The 21,770-nt window shown below is 38.7% G+C and overlaps 1 protein-coding gene across 1 annotated transcript in view; it reads right to left on the reverse strand.

The window, feature by feature from the left end:
* Positions 1-21,770, reverse strand: part of TMEM135 (transmembrane protein 135) — an 898,466-nt gene that overhangs the window by 395,517 nt on the left and 481,179 nt on the right. Inside the window, exon 5 of the mRNA XM_053708634.1 lies at positions 2,985-3,050. Within this exon, the coding sequence (XP_053564609.1) occupies positions 2,985-3,050 (66 nt within the window). The remainder of the gene's footprint in view (positions 1-2,984; positions 3,051-21,770) is intronic.

Genomic DNA, 21,770 nt, shown 5'->3' on the forward strand with positions numbered 1-21,770 from the left:
CTAAGTATAATCACCATAGTCCTCTCACACATCCTATCTAGTCGTTGGGTGCAAGAGAATGACTGGGAGTGACGTAGAGGGGAGGAGCTATGTGCAGCTCTGCTGGGTGAATCCTCTTGCACTTCCTGTTGGGGAGGAGTAATATCCAGAAGTAATGATGACCCGTGGACTGATCACACTTAACAGAAGAAAGCTTTGTTAATTTTTTTCTGTAATTTTACATTTTTTATTTTTTGTAATTTTAGCTTTGGGGTTTGTAGTTTTTTTTTTTTTTTTTTAAAATAGACTGCCCTCTGGGCGGCTTATCGCCTATATATACATAAAGCGGTACTTTGCTGTAGACAGAAGAGTAATGCCGTTACCAGGTGAGACTGAAGACATGTCAGCATCACTTGCTCTTAGCTTAAATAAAAGGATACATTATAAGAGAGGTTCATTATATCAGAGAGATGCCTTCTAATTACCAAAACCAATGACAGGCCCATATGTGTCTGGTATTCACATACATATAGGATTATAAAGAAGATTTTAGGACCATTCCTATGATTGCAAAAGTTGTGTAAATAATATCAGTGAAATATCCAAATTCAGCCACAGATCATTATCACTCCAGCACCAAACGTATCAATAGTCACTACGCACTGTGATAATTAGTGCTCTCTTGGCATCTGCAGATTCATCTATCATAATGCCAGAGAGTGAAACGATTCGTCACTCTAGAGAACACGCTTCCATTGCTCTAAGAGTCCAGTGGCAACACGCTTTACACCACTTCAGCCAACACTTGGCACTGTGCAGTGCAATGCTTGACCATTGGAAACCCATTTCATGAATCACCCGACGCACAGTTTTTAAGCTATACGCTCTTCAGCACTCAGCACTGTTGTTGCTACAATAAGAGTACTTACAATTTACAGGGGCAGATGTAGTATAGCAGAAATTTCATGAAAGGTGGCATCCTATAACAGTGTCAGATTTAAAGTCAGTGAGCTTCTCAGTATGACCCACTATATTGACAATGTTTGTCTAGGGGGATTTCATGACTATGTGCTGATTTTTATGCACCTGTTAGCAATGGATATGGTTGAAACACCTGAACTCAATGATTAGTTGGGGTGTCCACATACTGTTGGCCATATAGTGTGTATGTGTGTGTGTAGATAGATGATAGATAGAAACATTCAATATAAACAATACAAAAAAATACATTTTATTGTTTAAAGTGTAGAGATAAGAAAACCTTAAAAACATATGCTAGTTATACGTTATACATTCTATTTACTATATCCTTATTCAGATTCATAAATAAAGACATTTAAAGTAATATCTATAAACACAAACATATTGAAAAGCAAAAAGTACCCACATTTCTGTTACACGCGTTAGCTGCAAAACTAAATACTGGCTCTTTATTATAAATTTAGAGCCATCATCAAAACAAATCTCCCTTCAAGATGCGTCTTATAATCCTTTCATTGTCACTAAAGAGGAAACCGTATCTGAGGCACTGCCAACCTGGCTGGCATAACTGACATTTGGCAACATCTTCAAGTACATCAATGCCAAACCCACAGCCGCAAAATATTGTAATCCATTTGTAAATAGTAATATAAGAAATTATCTCCTGTATAGTGTTTATTTATTGTAATGTGTTGGTGCATTCAAAATAAATTAATTACTATTATTATTTGCCTTCTACCTTCACAGACAGGTTAAAATATACTTAAAATTATACCATGTGGTACCTGAACAACCAGCTATATATATATATATATAGTGTGTTCTGTATAAAGAAAGGTCTGCTCAATCACAAGAAAAATACAATACTGCATTATTGTTCTTTATTGCTTATAAAAAAGCTATGATAATAAAAATAGTAAAATAAAAGCTATGATAATAAAAATAGTAAAATAAAAGCTATGATAATAAAAATAGTAAAATAAAAGCTATGATAATAAAAATAGTAAAATAAAAGCTATGATAATAAAAATAGTAAAATAAAAGCTATGATAATAAAAATAGTAAAATAAAAGCTATGATAATAAAAACAGTAAAATAAAAGCTATGATAATAAAAATAGTAAAATAAAAGCTATGATAATAAAAACAGTAAAATAAAAGCTATGATAATAAAAACAGTAAAATAAAAGCTATGATAATAAAAATAGTTAAATAACAGTTGTCACGGTTCATTGCAAACTGCTTTAAAGTGTAGAACTGCAGAAGAAAGATCCAAGATAACACTCAAATCATAAATATTTACACAGGGCAGTGCATTTGTTTCTATGCTTTTTGTATATTTGTGTAATACACTTACATGTTATGTACCTATTAAGCCATCGCGCTCCACAAAAAAAGTTTTTTTTTTTGTTAACTATTTGGGGAGATACAGCCAATTAGAGAATGTATAACCCAAGTCATTTGCTTGACTAGAACCATGTTGCTGTTTCTGAAAAGTTGCCAAGGTGATGGTATCAGTAAAGTCGTACATATACACTGGCCCTTTTCCTATGGCATAGTTGTGTGAACTAAGCATGCACAGTAGTTTCCTATTATCCTTGTTTTTGTGTAATCAGACAGCAATAAGGAAGCGTGTGTGTGAGTGTGTGAAAGAGTGAGTGAGTGAGTTAGTGAGAGAGAGATACAAAGTCTGCTCTCCCTGCAAGCTCTGGCCATTTGAATAGGTTGAGGTTTTGACTAACAATAAAAGCTATTTCATATAGCAAACTAAACATAAATTAGCTATGTCTCATACATTTTATACTCTGCAATTGGCATAACAAGTGAGCACATTAAGCTTAAAACAATAACAGTATGCTGTCCCTTTTAGATGACATTAAAAAAAAATACATTATATGCCACACTGTTTTAAGCCTATAACAAAGGTTCACTCCCAGCGTAAACTGAGAAACAAAACTCGTATACATAAAGTTTCCAGTAGAGAAATAAATAACGCTATGTTATAAAATAAAAGCAAATGCTTACCTCTCCATGTCTTATTGGTTTAATGTACCCTCTTGTCACACTCATTCGAAATAACGTCTCTGTGGCCTGTGTTAGAAAAAAAAAAAGTTTTAAAAAATACAAAAAAAATCACATAAAGATAACAAAATGAGTACAAACAGAATCAGGGCACAGACTATCAGCCAGTGACGCATCACTATGTGTGAGAGTGCACCTCCTGTCAATTTAAAAAAATACAAATAAAAAGCTAATAAACCTTTTTTTATATAAACAAGCTAATATTTTAAAACATTGCTCTTTCAAACACATGATAGTTTTTTTTATAACGTTTAATGTCCCTTTAAGGTTCAGTAGCGAGAGAGTTAATAAACACGGTTTACTCATGTTGCACATTCCTGTTCCCCAAGAAGAATGACTCATAAAAATTCCATTTGATTGTTTTCTGGAAATGGAGTGTGTAAATAGATCATTGGCCTACAATTTATGTACCCATTTGTATCGTACCCACATTTTACCATTGGAAAATGCAATCAGTTGCGTGCCTTTCTGCCAGGGACAATGTACGATTGGATTCTACTATATGGCCTCTTAAAACAGAATAGGGTGTGAGAGCCTCATGCAACCTTTTATGTAGATCAGAATTAGGTTCTTTCATCATCTGTTCCCACCAACATTTTAAGGATGTTTCAGTCAAATAGAGTACTCTGTCAATACAGCTAAGCTTTCTTTGTTTCTTTTGAAAACCATTGGGGTGTGTAACCTTCTTTTCACCTTAACTAGTGAGAGATCTCTTTTAATTCACTATCCAGCACCACAGTTACTACCAGATGTCAAATCTTTTCACGTATAAAGCAAATTCGAAGCGCTTCTAATTCTGGCCCCATAGATTTCTCGATAGGAACTCTTCTCTTCATGTGTTGAGTATTGCTAAGAAGATTAAATCACTACATGTATAGGCCTCCAATTGAGGGGTGGGAGAACATGTCTGAAGGAGGCCACCTGGAGCTATTCACTAATTGACAATGTTAAGCTCCTAAGTGATAGCTTTTCTGATACGCAAACAAAAAGAGTTCATGTACTAAGCAGCTGTATTTTTTGTGTGCTAAATTATGGAGAATATAGTTTACTATATGCAGGTTGACATGTCTTGTTTGGGTCTTGAATACACCTGAAGTGTTATGAATTGATGGTAACGTGCCTTTTGTAGACCAACACAATGATATGAAATACATTTAAAAAAATGTGCCTATGTTAAACTTATAATATGTAGTAATCTGCTAATATATACATATATATATATATATATATATATATATATATATATATATATAAAAGTGTGTGTGTATAATATATATATATATATATATATATATATATATATACACATACATACATACATACATATACATACACACACAAACATCACCAGTCTAACTCAAAGGGTCACTAAGGGTCACAAAGGGTCATTAGTTAAAATCTATTCAAAATTAAACTTTCATGATTTATATTAAATATGCAAATTAAAAAAAATATATATTATCAAAATATGCTTTTTATATGTACACTTTCTGAGGCACTAGCTGATAGCAGTCACATGATATTGGAGTAAAGGAAAATGAAAGTAACTTAAATTTTTTCAGAAAATAAATCTAATGCTCATTTGAAAACTGCAAACTGTGATTTTTTATAGTATTTTTATTATGCATTTATTGATTATCTGTCTACTGTATTTAATTGTCCTTTAAAGGACTTACAAATCATACAAATCAATATATATAAATAAATAAAATAAAGGGGTGAATCACAATCTATCCTCCAATCTTTTTTGGCATGTTTTTTCTGCCGATAAGCACTTTCAAACTTCAACTAATTACAATCACTGTTTTTAAATTGTTTTTCAGACTCAAAAAAGCATTATTATCTAGCTGAAAAATGCCCTATACATAACATGGAAAAGTTCTGATCAAGGTGATCACAATCCAATTTATTAATACTTTTAAACACATTTTCAAGCAATGGTAAATACAAGGTACAGGCAAAAAGCATATTGAACTTAAAATATGAGCTCAATCCAAACTGATATGTAAATATTGGTTGAAATAGATTTAATTTTTTGGAATTCTTATTTATTTATTTTTTTCAACAAGATGTTTCCCTCCGACCCCTCCTAAAACCTTTGCCTCACTGTATTGACGTATAGAGCGGTTCAACCAGCTCTATATGTAGTGAGATCCTGAGCTTTAGTGAACTAGGTCATACACATAGCAACCATGCCGCTTCAACCACTCTTGTCCCCTTTAATTAAACGAGCATTTGTTATGTAAGTCATTGTGAATATCTGGCACCTATCCAAGTAGACAGTGATTTGGAACATAAGCTTCAATTCACCGTTTACTTTGACATCATGGTCACTCTTTTGCCATGCACTGTGTGCTAGTCTTCATGCGTATATCAATTGTAGGCGACTGCACATAAGAAGAAACAAGCCATATGGCTAGCATTGTGATTAGATGCCACAGTAACCGTCATTAAAAAAAAAAAAAAAAAAAAAAAAATCAGGCAAAGGATTGTGAGTAATATAATAAGACTTAGGTGATCAAAGGCTTACAGGTAATTTAAACATATTATTAAACACACTATTGTAGGTTTTCAGCACAACAGTTTCTGCTAGTAACTTGTAAGCACTGTGATTTTACCATCATTTTAAGGACCTTTTTTCACTTTGCATAGCTAAAGACACTTAGGGGCCGAATGATCAAGGGCCGAATGATCAAGAGCCGAATGGCTCCTGATTCCCCTGTTTCCGCGCGAGCCTTTAGGCTTGTTGGAAACAGCAGTTAAGAAGCAACGGTCTTAAGAACGCTGCTCCGTAACTGGTCCACCGCCTCTGAGCGACAGACAGCAATCAACCAAATCAGATATGATCAGGTTGATTGACACCCCCTGCTAGTGGCCGATTGGCTGCAAATCTGCAGGGGGGCGGCATTTCACAAGCAGTTCACCAGAACTGCTTGTGCAATGTTAAATGCAGACAGTGTATGCTGTCAGCATTCAGCGATGTTGGGCGGACATGATTTGCTACAGCGAATCATGTTCGCCTGCCATTTGGTAAATTGGTCCCTTAACGACCGAGGGCGTGTCAGGCATGTCCTACAAAAAAATACCCTGACACGTCCACTGGGGTTTCAAGCGGTGGAAGTGATCCTGATCGCTTCCAGACTCTTTCAAGGTATCGCTGTGATGCCTCGATATTGAGCTCCACTGCAATACCTTTTTTTGCATACTGATGCAGAGAGAATGACTCTGTAGCCCTCTCTGCATCGGCCAGCGTTGGTGGGTGGGAGTCATTGCAGGGAGGCGGTTGGGCGGCCCATCGCTGGTGAACATCCGGGCAGTAGTGGGAAATCTGGGAAAGGGATCTGGGAGGGGGTAGTGTATTGAGGGGGGTCAGTTCCAAAATGGCAGCAAATAGTGAGAGGAGGGAGGGTTAGAGAGCTGTTTGGGGGGGCTCAGGGAGGTTGAGTGGTAAGGGGGGAACCTACACTGCAGAAAATGTATAATTTTAAAAAAAAAGTAAAAAAAAAACAAAACAAACAAAACCTTTTTTATTTTTATACTGGTAGACTTTCTGCCAGTACTAAAAATGGCGGTGACAATAGTAATTAGTAAATAGTAGTAGTGGGGGAGGGAAGACAGCTGTTTGAGGGGGTCAAGGAGGGATCAAGGAGTGGGATGTGTCAGGTGGGAGGCTGATCACTACACTAATGCTAAAATTAACCCTACAAGCTCCCAACAAGCTACCTAATTAACCCCTTCACTGCTGGGCATAATACAAGTGTGGTGCGCAGCAGCATTTAGCAGCCTTCTAATTACCAAAAAGTAATGCCAAAGCCATAAATGTCTGCTATTTCTGAACAAAGGGGATCCCAGAGAAGCATTTACAACCATTTGTGCCATAATTGCACAAGTTGTTTGTAAACAATTTCAGTGAGAAACCTAAAGTTTATGAAAGAAATATACCAAAATGGGCCAAGATCAATACTTTGAAGGGGTTGTGAACCCCGAAAACGTTCCATTAAAAGAACCTGTTTGAAAAGACCTGAGAGTGCAGTTACTTGGATGATTATATATATATATATATATATATATATATATATATATATATATACACACACATACACACACATGTCAAGGTATATTCAGGGATTCCTGACTGATATCAGGGTTCCAATGTATACATTGCTAATTTTGAAAAAAAAATTGGTTTGGAAATAGCAAAGTGCTACTTGTATTTATCGCCCTATAACTTGCAAAAAAAGCTAAGAACATGTAAACTTTGGGTATTTCTAAACTCAAGAACATTTTTAGAAACTATTTAGCATGGGTGTTTTTTGGTGGTTGTAGATGTGTAACAGATTTTGGGGGTCAAAGTTAGAAAAAGTGTGTTTTTTCCATTTTTTCATCATATTTTATAAAAACATTTTTATAGTAAATTATAAGATATGATGAAAATAATGGTATCCTTAGAAAGTCCATTTAATGGCGAGAAAAACGGTATATAATATGTGTGGGTACAGTAAACGAATAAGAGGAAAATTACAGCTAAACACAAACACAGCAGAAATGGTCCCAAATGGTCAGAAAATTGAAAAGTGCTGTGGACCTTAAGGGGTTAAAGTGACAAGAAACCCCAAATTTTTATTTAATGATTCAGATAGAGCATGGAATTTTAAGCAACTTTTTAATTTACTTCTATTATCAAAGTATGTTCATTCTTTTCTTATCTTTTGTTGAAGCACAGAGATGTACATCCAGGAGCGTGCACATTTCTGGAGCACTATATAGCAGCAGTTTGGCAAAAATGCTATCCATTTGCAAGAGCACTAGATGGCAGCACTAATTCCTGCAATGTAGTGCTCCAGACACCTTCCTAGGTATCTCTTCAACAAAGAATAACATGAGACCAAAGCAAATTTTAAAATAGAAGTAAAACGGATATTGTTTAAAAATGGTATAATCCGTCTAAATCACAAAATAATTTTTTGGGGTTTCATTTTAAAAAAATCCATAAAAATTATTTTTTGACAAATTTATGAGTATTTCAAGAGGGTTTGGAATAAAACCGTTATTTTGCACATGGGACACACACATTTGGGATGTAGATATCAATATGGTTTGCTTCCTTCAGCCTCTCTGCACCTTTCTTTCATAGGGGTCAATTTATTAAATTCTGGGCAAACCACTGTCAGCATTTAACATTGCACAAGCAGTTCTTGTGAAATGCTTGTGCAATGCCGCCCCCTGCACATTCGCGGGCGGTAGCAGGGGGTGTCAATAATCCTGATCGTATCTAACGACTGCTGCTTCTTAACTTCTGTCTCCAATGAGCCAAAAACTTTGCGCGGAGATAGCAGCATCCGCTGCTTATTAAATCTCCCCCATTGTCTACTGCTAGTGCGCATTCTTAAAATGATTTTAATTCATACTTGCATTTTCATGAAATCGTTACAATACTTTTGTGTTTTATATCTTTCTGCAGTCTCGCTGTTGCCAACGAGATATCACCCGCATTTTTAATACACACTATTTTCCGTATGAAATATCTTATGTTGCAATCTGGTAACTGTAATAGAAATATTCACAGTACACTTTTTAAAAAAAGAATTTATGCTTACCTGATAAATTACTTTCTCTTGTGGTGTATCCAGTACACGGATTCATCCTTTAATTGTGGGATATTCTCATTCCCTACAGGAAGTGGCAAAGAGAGCACACAGCAGAGCTGTCCATATAGCTCCCCCTCTAGCTCCACCCCCCAGTCATTCGACCAAAGGTTAGGAAGAAAAAGGAGAAACCATAGGGCGCAGTGGTGACTGTAGTTTAAACAAAAAATGTTTTACCTGACTTAATTGCCAGGGCGGGCCGTGGACTGGATACACCGCAAGAGAAAGTAATTTATCAGGTAAGCATAAATTCTGTTTTCTCTTGCAAGGTGTATCCAATCCACGGATTAATCCTTTACTTGTGGGATACCAATACCAAAGCTTTAGGACACGGATGAAGGGAGGGAACAAGACAGGTACCCTAAACAGAAGGCACCACTGCTTGCAAAACCTTTCTCCCAAAAATAGCCTCCGAAGAAGCAAAAGTATCGAATTTGTAAAGTTTGGCAAAAGTATGCAGTGAAGACCAAGTCGCTGCCTTACAAATCTGTTCAACCGAAGCCTCATTCTTGAAAGCCCATGTGGAAGCCACTGCTCTGGTAGAATGAGCAGTAATTCTTTCAGGAGGCTGCTGGCCAGCAGTCTCATAGGCCAAACGGATGATGCTTTTCAGCCAAAAGGAAAGAGAGGTAGCAGTCGTTTTCTGACCTCTCCTCTTACCAGGATAGATAACAAACAAGGAAGATGTTTGTCTGAAATCCTTAGTTGCTTGCAAATAGAACTTTAGAGCACGAACTACATCAAGATTGTGCAACAGACGTTCCTTCTTCGAAGAAGGATTGGGGCACAGAGAAGGAACAACAATTTCCTGGTTAATATTCTTGTTAGAAACCACTTTAGGAAGAAAACCAGGTTTAGTACGCAAAACTACCTTATCTGCATGGAACACCAGGTAATGTGAATCACACTGTAAGGCAGATAATTCTGAGACTCTTCGAGCAGAAGAGATAGCTACCAAAAACAAAACTTTCCAAGATAACAACTTAATATCTATGGAATGTAAAGGTTCAAACGGAACCCCTTGAAGAACTGAAAGAACTAGATTTAGACTCCATGGCGGAGCCACAGGTTTATAGACAGGCTTGATTCTGACTAAATCCTGTGCAAACGCTTGAACGTCTGGTACCTCTGCTAGACGCTTGTGTAAAAGGATAGACAGAGCAGATATCTGTCCCTTTAAAGAACTAGCCGACAATCCTTTCTCCAATCCGTCTTGGAGAAAGGACAATATCCTAGGAATCCTAATCTTACTCCATGAGTAACCCTTGGATTCACACCAACAAAGATATTTCCGCCATATCTTATGGTAGATTTTCCTGGTGACAGGCTTTCTAGCCTGAATCAGAGTATCTATAACTGACTCAGAGAAACCACGCTTTGATAGAATTAAGCGTTCAATCTCCAAGCAGTCAGACGTAGAGAAACTAGATTTGGATGCTTGAACGGACCCTGTATTAGAAAGTCCTGCCTCATTGGCAGTGTCCATGGTGGGACAGATGACATGTCCACTAGGTCTGCATACCAAGTCCTGCGTGGCCACACAGGTGCTATCAAAATCACTGACGCCTTCTCCTGCTTGATTCTGGCGATCATACGAGGAAGAAGAGGAAACGGTGGGAAAACATAAGCCAGATTGAAGGACCAAGGCGCTGCTAGAGCATCTATCAATGCCGCCTTGGGGTCCTGGGACCTGGATCTGTAGAGAGGAAGCTTGGTGTTCTGATGGGACGCCATCAGATCCAACTCTGGAATGCCCCATAGCTGAGTCAGCTGGGCAAATACCTCCGGGTGGAGTTCCCACTCCCCCGGGTGAAAAGTCTGACGACTTAGAAAATCCGCCTCCCAGGTGTCTACTCCTGGGATGTGAATTGCTGAGAGATGGCAGGAGTGGTGCTCCGCCCACCTGATTATTTTGGTTACTTCCTTCATCGCTAGGGAACTCTTTGTTCCCCCCCTGATGATTGATGTAAGCTACAGTCGTGATGTTGTCCGACTGAAATCTGATGAATTTGGCCATGCCTGAAGCGCGTTGAATATCTCCCTCAGTTCCAGAATGTTTATCGGGAGAAGAGATTCTTCCAGAGACCATAAGCCTTGAGCTTTCAGGGACTCCCAGACTGCACCCCAGCCTAACAGACTGGCACCGGTCGTTACAATGATCCACTCCGGTCTGCGGAAACATATTCCCTGAGGCAGGTGATCCTGAGACAACCACCAGAGAAGAGAAACTCTGGTTTCCTGGTCCAACTGTATTTGAGGAGACAAATCTGCATAATCCCCATGCCACTGATTGAGCATGCATAGTTGCAGTGGTCTGAGATGTATCCGAGCGAAAGGGACAATGTCCATTGCCGCTACCATTAATCCGATTGCCTCCATGCACTGAGCTACAGATGGCCGAGAAATGGAATGAAGAACTCGGCAAGTAGTTAAAAGTTTCAACTTTCTGACCTCCGTCAGAAATATTTTCATTTCTACCGAATCTATTAGTGTTCCTAGGAAGGGAACCCTTGTGAGTGGGGACATAGAACTCTTTTTGATGTTCACCTTCCACCCATGAGACCTTAGAAAGGCCAATACAATCTCCGTGTGAGCCTTGGCTCTGTGAAAAGACGGCACCTGAATTAAGATGTCGTCCAAATAAGGCGGCACTGCTATGCCCCACGGTCTTAGAACCGCCAGAAGGGACACTAGCACCTTTGTGAAAATTCTGGGAGCAGTGGCTAAACCGAATGGAAGAGCCACAAACTGGTAATGCTTGTCTAGAAAAGCGAACCGGAGGAACTGATGATGATCTTTGTGGATTGGGATATGCAGGTACGCATCCTTTAGATCCACGGTAGTCATATATTGACCTTCCTGGATCATAGGTAAGATTGTCCGAATGGTCTCCATCTTGAATGATGGGACTCTGAGGAATCTGTTTAGAATTTTTAGATCCAAGATTGGTCTGAAAGTTCCTTCTTTTTTGGGAACCACAAACAGGTTTGAGTAAAAACCCAGTCCTTGTTCTGCAATTGTAACTGGGTATATCACTCCCATCATATGTAGATCTTCTACACAGCGTAAGAACGCCTCTTTCTTTGTCTGGTCTGTAGACAGACGAGAAATGTGGAACCTTCCTCTTGGAGGGGAGTCCTTGAATTCTAGAAGATATCCCTGGGTAACAATCTCTAAAGCCCAGGGATTGTGAACATCTCTTGCCCAGGCCTGAGCGAAGAGAGAAAGTCTGCCCCCTACTAGATCCGGTCCCGGATCAGGGGCTACCCCGTTATGCTGTCTTGGTAGCAGCTGCAGGCTTTTTGGCCTGTTTACCCTTGTTCCAGCCCTGGTAAGGCTTCCAGGTTGCCTTGGGCTGTGAAGCGTTGTCCTCTTGCTTTGCAGCTGTAGAGGCTGAAGCGGGACCGCTCCTGAAATTACGAAAGGAACGAAAATTAGCTTTGTTTTTAGCCTTAAAAGGCTTGTCCTGGGGGAGAGCATGGCCTTTTCCCCCGGTGATTTCTGAAATAATCTCTTTCAATTCTGGCCCGAAAAGGGTCTTTCCCTTGAAAGGGATATTTAACAATTTGGATTTTGACGACACATCGGCCGACCATGACTTGAGCCGAAGCGCTCTGTGCGCCATAATGGCGAAACCTGAATTTTTTGCAGCTAACTTAGCTAATTGCAAAGCGGCATCTGTGATAAAAGAATTAGCCAGCTTTAGAGCCTTAATTCTATTTATAATTTCGTCATATGAGGTCTCCGTCTGGAGCGACTCCTCCAGCGCCTCAAACCAGAAAGCCGCTGCAGTAGTTACAGGAATAATGCAGGCAATAGGTTGGAGAAGAAAACCTTGTTGAACAAAAATTTTCGCAAGTAAACCTTCTAATTTTTTATCCATAGGGTCTTTAAAAGCACAACTGTCTTCAATTGGTATGGTTGTGCGTTTAGCAAGTGTAGAAACAGCCCCCTCTACCTTAGGGACCGTCTGCCACGAGTCCCGCCTGGGGTTAGTTATGGGGAACATTTTCTTAAAAATAGGGGGGGGGACAAAAGGGACACCTGGTCTATCCCACTCCCTAGAACAATATCCGCAACCCTCTTAGGGATCGGAAACGCATCAGTGTATACAGGGACCTCTAGGTACTTGTCCATTTTACACAACTTCTCTTGGACCACCATAGGGTCACAATCATCCAGAGTAGCTAATACCTTCCTGAGCAATACGCGGAGGTGTTCCAATTTAAATTTAAACGCTAATGAATCTGACTCTGCCTGATGAGAAACGTTTCCTGAATCGGAAATTTCTCCCTCAGACATCAAATCCCTCACCTCCACTTCAGAGCGTTATGAGGGCACATCAGATAAGGCTACCAAAGCTTAAGACTGCTCATAATCTGTTCTTAAAATCTATCGCGCTTTGCAGGAAAAACTGGCAGTTTGGATAGAAAGGCCGCAAAGGAATTATCCATGACTGTCGCTAGTTGTTGCAATGTAATAGGGGCAGACGCACTAGAGGTACTAGGCATCGATTGCGCGGGCGTAACTGGTTGCGACACATGGGGAGAGGTAGACAGACTATCCTCATTACCTTCAGTCTGAGAATCATCTTGGGCCACATTTTTAAGTGCAACAATATGATCTTTAAAGTGTATAGACATATTAGTGCAATTAGGACACATTCTGAGAGGGGGTTCCACCATGGCTTCTAAACACATTGAACAAGGACTTTCCTTAGTGTCAGACATGTTTAACAGACTAGTAGCATACACAAGCAGGCTTGGAAAACACTTTAATCAAATAAAAAAGACAATTTGAAAAAATGTTACTGTGCCTTTAAGAAATAAAAAGAGCACACCATTTTACAAAACAGTGAAAAATGCAGTAATCCTTTTGAAATTTTCACAGTATGTACCTAAGGCTTTAATATGATTGCACCACAATTTGCAGAACGATTAACCCCTTAATGCCCAAACTGGAGCAGCCTAAAGCCAGCAACCGGTTAAATAACTACAGCACCTTGCCACAGCTTACTGCTGTGGCCCTACCTGCCCTTAGGGATCAGTTTTGGGGGAAAAAAAGCTTCTTTTAGGTCCTCAATCAGCAGCTGGACCCTCCATGTGAAGCAGCATGAACTGTCTTTCAATTCTAACTGCGCATCTGAGGCGCGAAATTAAGCCCCTCCCACTCCACTCCGGAGTTGTGAGGCCTACAAAAATCACTTCCAAGTGACTAAATTTTTGCCATGTGGATAATAACCCCAGAAAAACACCCCAAAGTGCTTAAAAAAGTGTCTCTAACGAGTATTTCTTAAACAAATAATCGATTGCCCTGAATTAGTGTCAACCAGCCTAATTAGCCCTGTTATGTAAGCATTCAATTCTTTACTAAGTCTCAGAACATAGCTTACCCTCCCCACATGGGGATCTTGTCAGTCTTCTAGCATTATCTCAGTCTTGTCTAGAAATAAATGACTGAACATACCTCATTGGAGTCAAGCCTGCAAACTGTTCCCCCCAACTGAAGTTTTCTGGTACTCATCAGTCCTGTGTGGGAACAGCAGTGGATTTTAGTTACAACATGCTAAAATCATTTTCCTCTCAGCAGAAATCTTCATCACTTTTGTGCTAGAGAGTAAATAGTACAAACCGGTACCCTTTAAAAATAACAAACTTTTGATTGAAGATATAAAACTACAATTCTAACACCACTTTCACTTTACCCTCCCGTAGAGAGACCCTAGTGCTTAGAGCCGGCAAAGAGAATGACTGGGGGGTGGAGTTAGAGGGGGAGCTATATGGACAGCTCTGCTGTGTGCTCTCTTTGCCACTTCCTGTAGGGAATGAGAATATCCCACAAGTAAAGGATGAATCTGTGGACTGGATACACCTTGCAAGAGAAATACTATTCTTTCTCATACAGCAAGGACAGTCTGTACAGTGATAATGTAAACTTGTAACGGCTATATTTTTCAATAGATTTAGCCTTGTAACTTAATGCATTCACAATTTACAGTGTGTGAATTGTTAAATCCCATTATAGAAGATAATATAAGTTGCAGTCACGTTCTTCTATAGGAAAATAATAATTTCTGCACTGTTCTTGTTGAGAACCTTGTAAAATTTGATTTCCTCTGAATTAGTGATTAAAAATAATACTATTACAGTTATAACAATAAAAAATCCATAGAGCAAATATGACCAAATAGTATTAATATTTGGTTAACATATATTTCAATGGTTTTGGAATGTGAAAGGTACATTTTTACCATGTGAATTCTAAGTAATGTAATACACCAAGGCTTGACAAACCCAGGAGCCAGGGAGCCACTGCCTCCTAGAATTATACCCATGTCTCCTAAATGTTTGGGTTGTTCTCCATATATCTATATACAAATACTACTGTCTGGCTCCAAAATTTTAAACAGATTTGTCGACCCTATACAAAGAGATCAATCTAAACTCATCTGTTATATCTTAAGCTGCCAGATAAACTTTGTATTTGTCTATTTTGTTTACATTGCAAATTTCTACCCCAATAGCAAGAACTTAAAAAACTAAACTGCCATTTCATGATGTTTTCAGTTAAAAACTAATTTGCAGCTGAGACCTTTTACCAGTAGAAGCCCTCTGTAAGCACTCAAAAATCATATTGCCAATTTTGTCCAAATTTAAAAAACTCTATATGTTCCACCAACATTCAAAAGATTGTGGTTGAGGCCGTAATGTTTTAAGATGATAATGAAACAAACAAGAACTGGAATTTTGTGTACAATTCCATTTTTTAACATAGCATAAAAAAAGTCCTTGCATCAGAGTACCAGATTCCACACTGACTACTATAATTAGATTTAAATTGTATCTAATTATTTCCACTACAGTCTGTTGTAAATGCACCTGCAAATTATTCCTTCACCCAATGTTTATTATCAGTTGCTCTTTTATGTCATTTGTTACAATAGCATCAAGTAAAGTAACTCTCACCATTAAAATGATTCAGTATTAGACTTTCTTCTAGTTTAAAAAGTTTTATAATCTACCTAGTCAGTAAAACCTACAACATAATTCCACAGTAACCACAACCTCCAGACAAGACCATTTCTCTGAGCGAGACTACTTGCCATTCTAATCAGACACAGACTTGCGATCAGCTTACGATCGGGCTGATTGACACCCCCTGCTAGCGGCCGATTGGCTGTGAATCTGCAGGGGGTGGCATTGCACAAGCAGTTCACAAGAACTGCTTCTGCAATGATAAATGCCAACAGCGTATGCTGTCTGCATTCATCGATGTCTATCGGACATGATCCGCTGAGCAGTTCATGTCGGACAGACCAATGATAAACTGCTCCCCATAGTGCGTTAAAGTCCTTCAAATTAGAACTTTTGTTTACACTGTGGGTAATATAGCCTTGCTGTATGTCAATTGAAACCCTCTCTTCATGATCAGTCCATATAGTTCCTTCAAATACTCTGATTACACTTAGGGCTTGATTTACTAAAGCCCTACAGCTGCAAGTTCTCACAAGAACTTGCTCGCCGTAATTTATCAAGCAGCGGTCACCAGACCGCCGATTCCTTAACCTCTTTGCCACCTCTAAGGTGGCTAAATTCAATCTCCGTGGTCGAGTCCGACCGAGGAGATTGACAGCTTCTGCCTGCGTGTGATTGGCTGTGCGGGTGCAGGGGGCGGGCAGGGGGCGGGATTGCACACGAGCGCAAAATTGCGCTCGTGTGCAATGGTGATTACTTGCAGGAAATTTTGCCCCGCCACAGGCGAGCTGAGGCGTACAGGGGCGCGTATACGTGCCCCTGTATGCCTCAGCTTTGATAAATCTAGCCCTTAGCTTTTTCAAGGAGCTCTTTATCACGTGAGTAGGACAAGTTCTGCTGTGATACAGCAATCAATTGTAAACAGATTTATGATATGTTGCTCTTTTATTTCCTTTGAGGATCACCTTTGAGGAGTTTTCCAGTACTTTACAATACACCTAGAACTGTTGACATTTGGATATTTTTATGGTCGGTAACTTCACTTGATTTATAAACACACTTTTTTATCTGCAAATACAGTTTAAAAGTCATGTTAATTGTTAAAGGGACACTGAACCCAATTTTTTTTCTTTCGTGATTCAGATAAAGCATGCAATTTTAAGCAACTTTCTAATTTACTCCTATTATCCAATTTTCTTCATTCTCTTGGCATCTTTATTTGAAATGCAAGAATGTAAGTTTAGATTCCGCGCCCATTTTTGTTGAATAACCTGGGTTGTTCTTGCTGATTGGTGGATAAAATCATCCACCAATAAATAATTGCTTTCCAGGGTCCTGAACCAAACAGATTAGATGCCTTCTTTTTCAAATAAACATAGCAAGAGAACAAAGAAAAATTGATAATAGGAGTAAATTAGAAATTTGCTTAAAATTGCATGCTCTATCTGAATCATGAAATAAAAAATTCGGGTTCAGTGTCCCTTTAACTTTGTCACATTTGAATATGGTAAAATACTACACATCTCAGAAGGTTATAAAGAATTAAAGGAAAGATATGCTTTCACCACTTGGTCTGTGAAATGGGAAAAGTGATTTATGATGTGGCACAGCTGTGCACAACACCAACAGTAGCACTAATTAAGTGTCTGTTTTCAAGAAGTGTCACAATAAAGAAAAAAGAAAAACATATGGACATATGCAAATAATTACTAGGATTTTATTAAATTCAGAAATCCCCATAAATGAGGCACTTTCTGTGTTGCAATTTAGCAGAAATCAAGTTAATTTAAAACATTTAATTCACCTGTGCTAAACAGTTTGGTTTTGTTTACAAAAAAAAAAAAAATGTATATATAATGAAGTTCCTAAATATAAAACAAACATATATATATTCTGTCATGTATTCGGACCAGAATTATTGCCCCATTTAGGGCAAGATTACGAGTGGAGCACGCACTCGTGCATTAACTGCGCTGGAAGTAAGCTTTTTGCGAGTGATGGGTAGCGTGCATATTACAAGTTAAAAGTAAAATGTTTTTGCACAAGTGCTAACCCGACTGAAATATGTAAAGTACATACATAGTTAAACTTTTTTTTAAAAAAATGAATATTGCATAAATATTATTTTTCATGTTTTCATTTACTTGACTGCAAAGGGCTCCAATGCACTTGTTATATATATACAGTATCTCACAAAAGTGAGTACACCCTTCACATTTTTGTAAATATTTTATTATATCTTTTAATGTGACAACACTGAAGAAATTACACTTTGCTACAATGTAAAGTAGTGAGTGTACAGCCTGTATAACAATGTAAATTTGCTGTCTCTTCAAAATAACTCAACACACAGCCATTAATGTCTAAACCGTTGGCAACAAAAGTGAGTACACCTATAAGTGGAAATGTCCAAATTGGGCCCAAAGTGTCAATATTTTGTGTGGCCACCATTATTTTCCAGCACTGCCTTAACTCTTTTGGGCATGGAGTTTACCAGAGCTTCACAGGTTGCCACTGGAGTCCTCTTCCACTCCTCCATGACGACATCACAGAGCTAGTGGATGTTAGAGACCTTGCGCTCCCCCACATTTCGTTTGAGGATGCCCCGCAGATGCTTAATAGGGTTTAGGTCTGGAGACATGCTTGGGCAGTCCATCAAGTTTACCCTCAGCTTCTTTAGCAAGGCAATGGTTGTCTTGGAGGTGTGTTTGGGGTCGTTATCATGTTGGAATACTGCCCTACGGCCGAGTCTCAGAAGGGAGGGGATCATGCAATGCTTCAGTATGTCACAGTACATGTTGGCATTCATAGATCCCTCAGTGAACTGTAGCTCCCCAGTGCCGGCAGCACTCATGCAGGCCCAGACCATGACACTCCTACCACCATCTTTGACTGTAGACAAAACACACTTGCCTTTGTACTCCTCACCTGGTTGCCGCCACACACGCTTGACAACATCTGAACCAAATAAGTTTATCTTGGTCTCATCGGACCACAGGACATGGTTCCAGTAATCCATGTCCTTAGTCTGCTTGTCTTCAGCAAACTGTTTGCAGGCTTTCTGGTGCATCATCTTTAGAAGAGGCTTCCTTCTGGGACAACAGCCATGCAGACCAATTTGATGCAGCGGGCGGCATGTGATCTGAGCACTGACAGGCTGACCCCCCCCCCCCCCCACTCCTTCAACCTCTGCAGCAATGCTGGCAGCACTCATACGTCTATTTCCTAAAGACAACCTCTGGATAGGACGCTGAGCATGTGCACTCAACTTCTTTGGTCGTCCATGGCGAGGCCTGTTCTGAGTGGAACCTGTCCTGTGAAATCGCTGTATGGTTTGCCCACCGTGCTGCAGCTCAGTTTCAGGGTTTTGGCAATCTTCTTATAGCCTAGGCCATCTTTATGTAGAGAAGTATGAGAGAGTGTGAGAGCGATAACACCAAATTTAACACACCTGCTCCCCATTTACACCTGAGACCTTGTAACACTTATGAGTCACATGACACCGGAGAGGGAAAATGGCTAATTGGGTCCAATTTGGACATTTTCACTTAGGGATGTACTCACTTTTGTTGCCAATGGTTTAGACATTAATGGCTGTGTGTTGAGTTATTTTGAGGGGACAGCAAATTTACATTGTTATACAGGCAGTGCACTCACTACTTTACATTGTAGCAAAGTGTCATTTCTTCAGGGTTGTCACATGAAAATATATAATAAAATAGTAGTTACAAAAATGTGAGGGGAGCACTCACATTTGTGAGATACTGTGTGTATGTATATATATATATATATATATATATATACACACACATACATACAGTACATACATACAGTATCTCACAAAAGTGAGTACACCCGTCACATTTTTGTATTTGTATGTATATCTATGTTAAAGCCCTTCACAATCCATTTTTTTTTTCTAACACCTGAGACTTCATATCTTTGAGTTCTTATAACATTTTTGTGCAATATTTTTTTATGAATAATTTTTATCAGTTATTATGATTGTAACTGTACTTTTACATTTATTTTTGAAGTATTTCTTCCACTTTTTTGCTTGTGTAACAGTTTACCAGAGCTCTGAAGATGTGCTTACCCAAGGAGCATAAATCGTGATTGCACTCACGTGCTAGCATTTACTTTCAACTTGTAATATGCAAGCTCATTCCGATGCACGCGAACAGCAGCGATAAACCTGATATCCCTTGAGCAAAACAGTAAGCGCACCACTCATAATCTAGCCCTATTAGGGTGGTTACATGTCATGGCCCATGAAAAGGTCAACAGAAAATTGTGTAGATGGATATTTATTTTTTCTTAACTAACTTCTTTGGGACAGAAAGGACTATATTATTGCTGTTTGTTATTTTATACTTGTAAAATTGTTTTGTAGTGTTTAAATCTGTTTCCTAAACGAATATTCTTTACAGCATGTCATTTTTTAACTAATAACCATAAAGCTCTGTGTGTTCAAGACTCAAAAAGAGGTTAAACACACTGATAAAGTCTAGCTTGGGAGTCACAGATAACTTAGTTAAGAGCAGGAGACAACTGGTTATCCAATCAGCAGCATGCGCATGACACTGTCAATCACTGGCTGAGTTCAGCTCGGGTGCGGCAGTGCTTATGGCTCACAAGTAAAAGTGTATCTATGTATTTAACCCCTTTGTGTCCTTTAAACTCATAGGTCTATATTACAAGTGTAGTGCAATCGGTAGTGCAGGGTGCACTATCCATATCACAACCATGCTCTATCATGGTTACAATCTGGTATTACAAGAAAATAAAAAAAAATAAAAAGGATTTACCAGAGAATCTTAACGCACCCTATATTTTTTAAACGCAACCTAAACTTTCCATGGATAGCGCTGGGTGCCTTATTATCGCAAATATTACAAGTAGTGAGTAATGTGTCGCGCTCAAGCACAGAAAAGCATTGTTTAAAACTTAGTGCAGAACTCCACTATTTGACTTTCAGCTTAGCGCACCTTCGGCTATAGAGGACAGGGTTTTATGACGCTACCCCAGAGAAGTCTATAAGGTGAGGGACTTAGCACACTCATGCTAATTGACATCCAAATGTTAGCATATTACTCTAAACTTCTCAAATCGCTACTGATTTAACTTGAGCAGCGTTAGCGCACAATAGCAATAATATTTCTCTCTAAATGGCTACATTTAGACACCAATCAGCAAGCGCTACCCAGGTGCTGATTTAAAAATGGGCCGGCTCCTATGTTTACATTCCTGCTTTAATAATGATAGCAAGAGAATGAAGAAAAGTACATAACAGGAGTAAATTATAAAGTTGTTTAAAAGTACATGCTCTATCTGAAAAATGAAAGAAAAAAATGTGGGTTGTATGTCCCTTTAAAGGCATATACAATGCTTTTTTCCCCCAAAGTAAATGAAAGACTTTGGAGAGTGCTACTTTTCTTGCTTAAAGAAACAGTAAAGTCATAAATAGACATTTAGGATTTAGACAGAATATACAATTTTAAACATCTTTCCAGTTTACCTCTATCATTTAATTTGTTTCCTTCTCTTGTTATCCTTTGCTAAAAAGCTTTATCTAGGTAACCTCAGGAGCAGCAAAGAACCTAGGTTCTAGCTGCTGATTGGTTGCTGCATATATATACTGATTGTCATTGGCTCACACGTGTTCAGTTACAAACCAGTAGTGCATTGCTGCTCCTTCAACAAATGATACTGTGAGAATGAAACAAATTTGATAATAGAAGTAAACGGGAAAGTTGTGTAAAATTGTATGTTCTACCTAAATCATGAAAAAAAAAATGTTGGGTTGCATGTCTCTAACGTTTCTCTAAATCAATGAACATTACTAGGCTATAACTATTGTCATAAAGGTGGAGACTTCAGCAAAGTACTACAGAAAATAATGGAACACTAGGACAGACACGTTAACAAACTAATAAAGATAGATACTGACATTTGTTGCATAATGCATTCATGTATTTAGCCTGCTATTTGTAAGCCTCCCTCTTCAAACTACAAACGTATTTTGTTTGAATGTAGTTGTGAGCCGGAATATCTTACATGACACAGGTCAGTTAACACATTATCACTTTCTCACATGTCACAATCAGATC

Source organism: Bombina bombina, chromosome 3 (genome assembly GCF_027579735.1).
Source record: "Bombina bombina isolate aBomBom1 chromosome 3, aBomBom1.pri, whole genome shotgun sequence".
Classification (NCBI taxonomy): domain Eukaryota; kingdom Metazoa; phylum Chordata; class Amphibia; order Anura; family Bombinatoridae; genus Bombina; species Bombina bombina.